Source organism: Podarcis bocagei, assembly GCF_964188305.1.
Source record: "Podarcis bocagei genome assembly, chromosome: 14".
Taxonomy (NCBI): Eukaryota; Metazoa; Chordata; class Lepidosauria; order Squamata; family Lacertidae; genus Podarcis; species Podarcis bocagei.
In genome coordinates this window covers 52,956,528-52,966,502 of record NC_138139.1, presented here as the reverse complement: position 1 = coordinate 52,966,502, position 9,975 = coordinate 52,956,528, and the positions used below count along the sequence as shown (strand labels likewise).

Genomic DNA, 9,975 nt, shown 5'->3' with positions numbered 1-9,975 from the left:
GGTGGGGTTGAGAGAGCGCTTGCTGTTATTGATATTATTGTTGTATCTTTAGTTTTAGATCTTATGATTTAAGTGGAAATTGTTTCCATTTGGTTGTGTCTTTTTTGATGTGTTTGGTTTATTGTTTATGGCTTCTGTTACGTTTGTAATTCTGCAGATCTTGTCATGTTGTAAGCCGCCCTGAGCATAGTTTCAACTATGGAAAGGCGGCATACAAATAAAAAGATGATGATGATTTATTTATTTTTGTGAGCTGCCTCGGGGACGGGGCTTCTTTGGCCGAAAGGCGGCACGCATACAAATAAAATGATAGCACATTAAGGGGGGGGGGGGAGCTTTCAACACTTAGGATCGGGACAGCGGGAAACCGCGCAGCCAGATCCTGTGCACATTCTCTCTTCCCGTCTCCCCATTGCCCTGCACGCTCAAGCCCAGAGCAGCAGCAGCAGCAGGGAGCCAGGCTGCGCTCGCTTCTGCGCCTGCGCGCCTCTCAACCAGCAGCAAGCGCGTCACTTCGGGCAAGCTCTCGTTCGGCCCGCGCCTTTGATTGTCAACTCCGGCGGCGGAGCCTCTCGGCCCGGGCTCGCCCCGCCCTCCATCCGGGTCTTGGTTGCCGCGGCAGGTTGCCATGGAGCCCGAAACCCGGAAGCGGCGAGGAAAGGCCGCCGGAGTCGGAGAAAGGGCCGCTGCCGCCTGGGGTGAAATGGTGGTTTCGCTTCCCCGCTATGTCTCAGAGCCCCGACGAGGCCGCCGCGGAGCGGGAGCTGGTGAGGGGCGAGGAAGGGGGGAAGCTCTCCCGGCAGGCAGGCAGGCAGGCAGGCAGGCCTTGGGGGGAAAGGGAGCCTCTCCTGCGCCTCTCCTCTCTCTCTCTCCCGGCTGAGGGGAGGGGAGGCCTGGTGGGGCTGGAGGCCGGGGGTCGAGGAAGGGGGCAGCTGCGGCCCAGCCAAGCCTTGTGGCCAGGGAGGGGAGGCAACATCTCCCTCTCCACCCCCCACCCCCCGCGAGGCCCCCACTATCCGCCCCTCCATTGAACTCAGGGGGGCTTCCTCTGGAGCAGCAGGCGGGTCAAGGGTTGCCCCATCCCTGCGTGGGATCCCTCAGCTGCCCCAGTGCCGGATTTACGTATAAGCTAAACAAGCTATAGTTTAGGGCCCCACTCTCTCGGGAGCCCCCCAAAAATTAAAGGGACAAAAAAACTGGATGTACATTTCCAAAATTGTATTTCAGTTCAACAATTACTTTGATAAAATAGATATTTTGTTATGTGCAAATGGCTTTAGATACCTATCTAAAGGTATCACTATATAGCATCTATTCAACACAAAAAACAGCGACCATTTGTTGTTGACAAAGGACAGCTGGACATAGAAAGGGACCCATTACCTTCAGTAGCTGAGGGCCTCATCAAACCTAAATCCGGCCCTGAGCTGCCCCCTTTGCTCTGGCAAAAGACAGGACAGGGTGGTGGGTAGACGTTTTTTTTTGGGGGGGGGTCACAAAGTGACTTCAAAGCAACCTGTTGCAATCTATTGCAGCCTCACAGAATGGCTCCTCTGGAATTTATCACACACAAACGCATGGATTTGTAAATCCGCCTGTGCTTTGCGACCCAGAGCTTAAATAACACGTAGCCCTTCATGCCCTCTTTCCAACACGTGCATTTGGAGAAGGTCCCTAATATGGCAGAGAGAGAGAGAGAAGACCTGAAATGCAGGGCAAAACTGTATCAATACAGGACATAGCATTTTACATTGAAATAAATGGGACAGTACTGTATTATACAGGACAGGTGGCATCCGTAGCCTGCTGCTGCTGCTTCCTCCTCCTCCTCATCTCTGTCTCCCACCCACCTACGCTGGCAAACCTAAGAAATAAATGAATCCAGCCTTCAAAACTGATATGCACCGTTCATAAAGGCTAAGGCCACATTCACACTGGACATGTAAAGCCCGCGATGCAGCTTTAAACAGTTGTGGCTTCCTCACCGAGAATTTTGGGAGCTGTAGTTTGTTAGGGAGGCAAAGAGTGAGTAGGAGGCCCCCTGCTCCCCTCCTACAACTACAGTTCCCAGAGTGGTTTAACAGTCTCTCTCCTTCACAGGGAACTCTGAATATTGTAACTGTAGAAAGGAAAACGGGCATATCCCAAAAACTCTGCACCCTTAACAGACTACAGCCCCCAGGATTTTGTGGGGGAAGCTTCACAAGAACTTACAAGTAAACATTGACCTGCATGAAACTGGAGCTTTTTAGCTGGAAAAAAAATATGGAGTGAGGGGGGGCAATGTGTTTATGTAGGACATGGGCAAAGACAAATCTTTCTGCTTCCCTTTTAATAACCCATCGCAGTCACCCAGTACAATAGGTGATGCAATATTGATTTGTGGGACTTACTACTACAAGGTGTGTGGTGGCTTAAAGGCTTATGCAAATTTGGACAAGCTTCTCTACAACTAGATGGAACTTTTGTGTTCAGAATTGCTTCCAACGGCAACCAGTCACAAGCTGGACTTGAAAGTCGTGCCCGTATTCTGTTGTTTGTCCTCAGTATCTGGTACATAAAGCAGGTTTTTCCCCACTGCAATGGTCTATAGCTATTGGCAGACCTATTTTCTATGACAAATACCTTCTTGTGCATGCCAGTGATCCCAAGATCACACAAAGGCACCAATTCTCTGCCCCTTCTATCCTCCTGATGTCTTGAATTTAGTCTTTTCCACAGTGCTCATTGAGTTTATTTCTATTTATTGCCCTTATATCCCACATTTTTCTCCAAGGAGCTCAAGGTGGTGTGCATGGTTCTGCCCCTCCTCATTTAATCCCCACAATGACCCTGTGAGTTAAGTTAGACTGAGAGGTAGTGACTAGCCCAGAGATCACCCAGTGAGCTTCATGACCAAGTGGGGATTTGAACCCTGGTTTCCAAGGGCCTAGCTTGACACTCTAACCAGGCATAGGCAAACCTGGCCCTCCAGATGTTGGGACTCCAACATCCCTGACCACTGGTCCTGTTAGCTAGGGATGATGGGAGTTGTAGTCCCAAAACATCTGGAGGGCCGAGTTTGCCTATGGCTGCTCTAACCATTATTCTACACAGCTGGGAATATGGTCCTTGCAGTTCTATCATGTGATAAGAGGACTAGCTTTAAATTGCAGTGCCTTTTACCAGAGCCCCGTGCAAGAATTAGAATGAGCTTATTTTAGGAATATCCCATAACTTTGTCATAACATCTCATATGTTATCTTTATAACATTGTGTGCAAGCCTTACCCTCAAATGTCCTATGAGCAGATTAGAGGGAAAGCTCAGCCCTATGCATGTTCACTCAGAAGTAATTTCCACTGTGTTCAGTGGGGCTTAGTTCCAGGTAAGCATGCATAGGAGTGCAGCCTTAGGTGGTTTATTTATCATTTATGTCTAGATTTGGAATTAAAGTGAAGCCTCACAATTTATTTACTGGATTTTTTCTTCTCCTTTTCAGACAAATGTGGCTCACATCAAAAAGAACAAAACCAGTCTTTATTGTTATTGTAATGTTTATTAGAAGTAAAGTGTCCCCCTAGGCATAATTTATAACTCCATGGATTAAAATTTCCTGACCACTATAAAATAGAGGCATCGCCTAAAGTTTCAGTTGATTAATCTGCTGCTTAAACCAGTCAAACACCCTCTTAGTTCTTCTGTCTAAGCTATCTGTGACGTGCAGATTGCTGTGTTTTCTGTTCTTAGCATTAGCACAATGGAAATCTTCTTCTGAAAGTTGTTCCATCACTGTCTCTTGAGATTTATATCTCTTTCATTTAATTCCTCCCAGGTAACGGGAGAGACCAGCTCTTAGAAATTTCTGCCTATGCTCCACTCTCCTGGAGGTGGTTATCCATCTGCCTTCAAGCTCTGCGGTCCTTGCCTCTTTCACAGTCTGATCACTCACTAACATTGCAGGGCAAATTGGATAGGGAGATATAGCCTGAGATCAGATGCCTGAAGGATAGCAAAAAAATAATCTGCCAGTATGCCTTGAAGAATGTGACTTCAGGAAATTAAAAACTCTGTGATGAGCTGTGTGGCCCGTGTCTGCCTGCAGTGAGCCACCAGGAAGCCAGTTTATCTCTTCATCCCGCTATCCAGGCTGTAAATACCAGCCTACCCACCCCCAATTCTGCCTTTCACACAAAGCGAAATCTAGATCTAGCCTAAGGACCAGACTGGTGGGGCATATAAGGATTGGTGAAAGCAGCAGCAGCAAAAATGAATTGCAAGGTACTTCCATAGAGAGTGACCTATTTGCAAAAAATGGGTGGGGGAACAACACTATTTTTAAAGGAAGTTAAAAAAATATTGGGAAATGAGACTAAATCCAAACCCACCCTCCTTACTAATACCTTGTGTCATGTATTTCCACAGCTCTCTTGGTAATTCATGCAAGCAGATTTGAGTTGAAATCTGGTGCCTCTGAATGATGCCAGGACATTATGAAGAAGTACAGGGACAGGGAACGCAGGGCCCATCAGACATTGCTGGACTACAGCTCCCATAATCCCTGAGCATGGAGATGCTGGCTGGGCCTGGTGGGGGTTGGAGTCCAACAGTATCTAAAAGGCCGCATGTGCACATGCAAAAAAAGTCCTATACGTATGCATTTTTATTCTGCAGGCAGAGGACAGTCTTTCTGCAATGACGTTTGAATCTGACACAGAAACGGTGAGTTTTACAAGGATGTTCTCTTTCATAGAATCATAGAATCATAGAATCATAGAGTTGGAAGAGACCACAAGGGCCATCGAGTCCAACCCCCTGCCAAGCAGGAAACACCATCAGAGCACTCCTGACATATGGTTGTCAAGCCTCTGCTTAAAGACCTCCAAAGTAGGAGACTCCACCACACTCCTTGGCAGCAAATTCCACTGTCGAACAGCTCTTACTGTCAGGAAGTTCTTCCTAATGTTTAGGTGGAATCTTCTTTCTTGTAGTTTGGATCCATTGCTCCGTGTCCGCTTCTCTGGAGCAGCAGAAAACAACCTTTCTCCCTCCTCTATGTGACATCCTTTTATATATTTGAACATGGCTATCATATCACCCCTTAACCTCCTCTTCTCCAGGCTAAACATGCCCAGCTCCCTTAGCCGTTCCTCATAAGGCATCGTTTCCAGGCCTTTGACCATTTTGGTTGCCCTCCTCTGGACACGTTCCAGTTTGTCAGTGTCCTTCTTGAATTGTGGTGCCCAGAACTGGACACAGTACTCCAGGTGTGGTCTGACCAGAGCAGAATACAGTGGCACTATTACTTCCCTTGATCTAGATGCTATACTCCTATTGATGCAGCCCAGAATTGCATTGGCTTTTTTAGCTGCCGCGTCACACTGTTGGCTCATGTCAAGTTTGTGGTCAACCAAGACTCCTAGATCCTTTTCACATGTACTGCTCTCAAGCCAGGTGTCACCCATCTTGTATTTGTGCCTCTCATTTTTTTTGCCCAAGTGCAATACTTTACATTTCTCCCTGTTAAAATTCATTTTGTTTGTTTTTGCCCAGTTCTCTAATCTGTCAAGGTCGTTTTGAAGTGTGATCCTGTCCTCTGGGGTGTTAGCCACCCCTCCCAGTTTGGTGTCATCTGCAAATTTGATCAGGATGCCCTTCAGTCCATCATCCAAGTCGTTGATAAAGATGTTAAATAAGACCGGGCCCAAGACAGAACCCTGTGGCACCCCACTAGTCACTCTTCTCCAGGATGAAAAGGAACCATTGATGAGCACCCTTTGGGTTCGGTCAGTCAGCCAGTTACAAATCCACTGAGTGGTAGCAGAGTCAAGACCGCATTTTACCAGCTTCTTTACAAGAATATCATGGGGCACCTTGTCAAATGCCTTGCTGAAATCAAGGTAGGCTATATCCACTGAGTTCCCTTCATCTACCAGGCTTGTAATTCTGTCAAAAAATGAGATCAGGTTAGTCTGACATGACTTATTTTTCAGAAATCCATGCTGACTATTGGTGATCACAGCATTCCTTTCTAGGTGCTCACAGACTGTTTGCTTAATGATCTGCTCCAGAATCTTCCCTGGTATTGATGTCAGACTGACTGGGCGGTAATTATTTGGGTCCTCTCTTTTCCCCTTTTTGAAAATAGGGACAACATTTGCCCTCCTCCAGTCTGCCGGGACTTCGCCTGTTCTCCAGGATTTCTCGAAGATGACTGCCAGTGGTTCTGAGATCACATCTGCCAGTTCTTTTAATACTCTTGGATGCAGTTCATCTGGCCCTGGAGACTTGAATACATCTAAACTAGCCAAATATTCTTGTACTGTCTCCTTAGTTATTCTGGGCTGTGTTTCCTTTGCTGAATCATTTGCTCCAAATTCTTCAGGTCGGGCATTGTTTTCTTTATCGGAGAAGACTGAGGCAAAGAAGGCATTGAGGAGTTCAGCCCTTTCTGTGTCCCCTGTTTGCATTTCACCATCTTCTCCTCTGAGTGACCCCACTGTTTCTTTGTTCTTCCTTTTGCTACGGACATACCCATAAAAGCCTTTTTTGTTGCTTTTAACCTCTCTAGCAAGCCTGAGTTCATTCTGTGCTTTAGCTTTTCTGACTTTGTGTCTACACGTGCTGGCTATTTGTTTGAATTCCTCTTTGGTGGTTTCCCCCCTTTTCCATTTTTTGTACACATCCTTTTTTAATCTTAATTCAGTTAAAAGTTCTTTAGATAGCCACCCTGGCTTCTTTAGGCACCTTCCATGTTTCCGTCTCATTGGTATTGCCTGACGTTGTGCTTTTACTATCTCCCTCTTAACAAACTCCCAGCCATCATGAACTCCCTTTCCTTTTAGTATTGCTGTCCATGGGATCTCACCCAGCACTTCCCTAAGTTTTATGAAGTCAGCTTTCTTAAAGTCTAGAAATTGAGTCCTAGTATGCTTGGCTGCTCCTTTCCGCTGTATAGTAAACTTCAGAAGAGCATGATCACTCGCGCCTAATGATCCTTCCACTTCTACCCCACTAACCAGGTCATCAACATTGGTTAGGACCAGATCTAAAATGGCTGTTCCTCTTGTTGCTTCTCCCACTTTCTGGACAATGAAGTTGTCTGCAAGGCCAGTGAGGAATCTGTTTGACCTTATGCTCTTGGCTGAGTTTGACGTCCAACAAATATCCGGGTAATTGAAGTCCCCCATTACTACTATCTCCCTTCCTTTTGCATGCTTGGCCATCTGTTCCAGGAAGGCATCATCTATGTCCTCCGTTTGGCTTGGGGATCTATAGTAAACTCCCACAATGAGGTCTCTGTTATTCTTCTCTCCCTTAATTTTGACCCAAATGCTCTCACATTGGCTTTGAGGTTCTAAATCTTGGATCTCTTCACAGGTATACACATCCCTGACATATAACGCCACTCCTCCTCCTTTCTTGTCTGGTCTGTTTCTCTGAAATAGATTGTATCCCCCCATTATTACATTCCAATCGTGGGACTTATCCCACCAGGTTTCAGTGATGCCTATTATGTCATATTTAGTTTGCTGTACCAAGAGCTCAAGCTCATCTTGTTTATTTCCCATGCTTTGCGCATTAGTGTACAGACATTGAAGTCCATTAATCATTCCCCCGTGTCTCTTATTTAAGGATTTTTTCTTCCCACCACTAGGTCCGCGTGCTGTTTGCTCCATTTGGTCTATGACATTTGGATGATCATCTTCATTAATTGATAGACTCCTACCTTCAGGAGTACTGTCTCCCTCCCCCACATTAGTCAGTTTAAAGCCCTCCTGATGAGGTTTCTGAGATTTTTAGCAAAAACATTCCTCCCAACCGTTGTGAGGTGCAGCCCATCACTTGCCAGAAGTCCATCTTCAAGAAACTGCAGTCCGTGATCTAAGAATCCAAACTGTTCCTGTTTACACCATTTGCGAAGCCAGCTGTTCACTTCCACTATTTTCCCCTCTCTCCCTGGGCCACGTCGTTCAACTGGGAGGACAGACGAGATGACAATTTGTGCATTTAGTTGCTTCAATTTCCTGCCGAGAGCCTCGTAGTCTCTTTTGATCTTCTGGAGGCTATTGCTTGCAGTGTCATTGGTTCCCACATGAACCAAGAGGAAGGGGTATTTGTCAGTGGGTTTTATGATTCCTTGCAGTCGTTCAGTTACATCTTGGATCTTAGCCCCGGGGAGACAGCACACTTCCCGAGACATCTTGTCAGGCCCACAGATCACTGCTTCTGTTCCCCTCAGTAGGGAATCCCCTATCACCACTACACGCCTCCTCTTGGGTTTGGTCGGGGTTCTTCCGTGAGCTGTCCGTTCCAAGGTCGCCTGCACATTCCCTGAGGACTGACTTTGCTGCTCGTCTTCATATACCTGATCGACTGTAATGAGGGAGAGATCCTCAAATGGAGTCTGCTCTTCGTCTTCCATGCTAGGGGAGAGGACCTCAAAGCGATTGTGTATTTCTAAACAATCAGAGTGAACCCTGGGCCTCCTACTTCTTTGAGTCACGTTTCTCCATATATCTGGCTCCTGTGTTGATGAACTAGCCTCCTTCTCAGGGGAGTCCCCTGTCTCCTCCTTGGTGGGGACGGTGTGCTCTGTTGCTTCCAAGAAGAGCTCCAGCTCTCTAATTCTTTGGAGCGTAGCTACACGTTCCTCCAGTTGCTGGACTTTGTCTTTTAAAAGGGCAATCAACATGCAATTGCTGCAGGTGAAGCTGCCTGCAACCTTTGGCAAGATGGCAAACATTGCGCAGGAATCGCAGGCGACTGCAGCTGTTCCCTCCCCTTCCATCTTGAGATCGTGTTGTTGGGGGTGGCTACAGAGGTCCTCCATCATAAAAAGCTTGAAGACAGGACAAATAACTTCGCCCACAAAAAAAAAAAAACCTAGGTCTCCCCCAACAAACGTTTGAGACTAGCTCCCCTAAATCTAAAAGATGGATATAACTGCGCGCGCCGCGAGGCGCGCGCTGCTGCCCTACAAACTCTGATAAGCTCCTCCCACAGCTAATCCCCTGCCTCAACAGAAACCCTGCTCCCTCTGACCTTTACACAGGGAAAAGAGCTAATCAGCCACAAGAAACACACACACACAAGAAAACCCTTTTTGCTCCTTCTTCAACTGCTGCCCTACAAACTCTGTACACTTTACATACCCTTTCAGTGACTGCGCTTTCATACAATGGTAAACCAGTCTCAAGTGTGTGGATGAGCCCAGAGCAAGCCAAATTGTCAGGCTGGCACTTGCCTTCCTCCCTGTGACCTAGAGCTAAACATGTGACAGAGTTTCATTTCAATTTTAAGGAATCCTAACTTAGCCTCATGGTCATATCATGGGATCCTGGTTTTAAACAAACTACGGTTAGTTTCATAACAGTATTCATAATATTCCATTTGGACTGATTTGTGCGCAGCATGGTGATATTGATGCAGGTGATCTTGAGTTTTTAAAACACCTTGGGAGGAATTTTCTCCTGTTATATAATGTGGTAGTTCCCCCCCCCCCCAGCAGCATACTTAATATCAGGCATGTAGGTGTGAATTTGTTTCTTCTATTGTGACTGTTTGTTTCCAGGCAACAATTCTGGACTCATCTGGGTATTTCTCTGGACCACTCCACTAATCCCAAATCTGCAGCATTCATTGTTCTAGTAGTAGTTGCTAATATATAAGAAGCTGTTAGTAGTAAGCCTTTTTTACAAAAATAAGTGGACTGTACTTTATCCCTGGTGTGTGTGTGTGTGTGTGTGTGTGTGTGTGTGTGTTTGTGTGTGTGTATAGTAATGCTACTGTAATATGGAAGTGAGAAACCTGGACAAGGAACAGAATTAGATGTTTTACTTTTACAGCATTGTAAGATATTGTCTTGTTTATTGCACAGAGAGGGAGCATGTGGTTCTTCAGCTGTTGTTGGACAACAGCAACTCCTGAGTCCAGCATCATCTGAAGGGCCGCAAGTTCCCTATTCCTATTTTATTGACTTATTTTGATGAAAATT

At 46.3% G+C, this 9,975-nt stretch overlaps 1 protein-coding gene across 2 annotated transcripts in view; it reads left to right on the top strand.

The window, feature by feature from the left end:
• Positions 1–552: 552 nt before the first annotated feature.
• Positions 553–9,975, top strand: part of IQCE (IQ motif containing E) — a 42,183-nt gene continuing 32,760 nt past the window's right edge. Inside the window, exons 1-2 of one of the 2 annotated variants that reach the window (XM_081169521.1) lie at positions 553–767; positions 4,653–4,700. In XM_081169521.1, the coding sequence (XP_081025647.1) occupies positions 726–767; positions 4,653–4,700 (90 nt within the window). In that variant the 5' untranslated portion in view covers positions 553–725. Of the gene's footprint in view, positions 768–4,652; positions 4,701–9,604; positions 9,707–9,975 lie in introns of those variants that run through there. The other variant, XM_081169522.1, reaches the window with a different exon arrangement.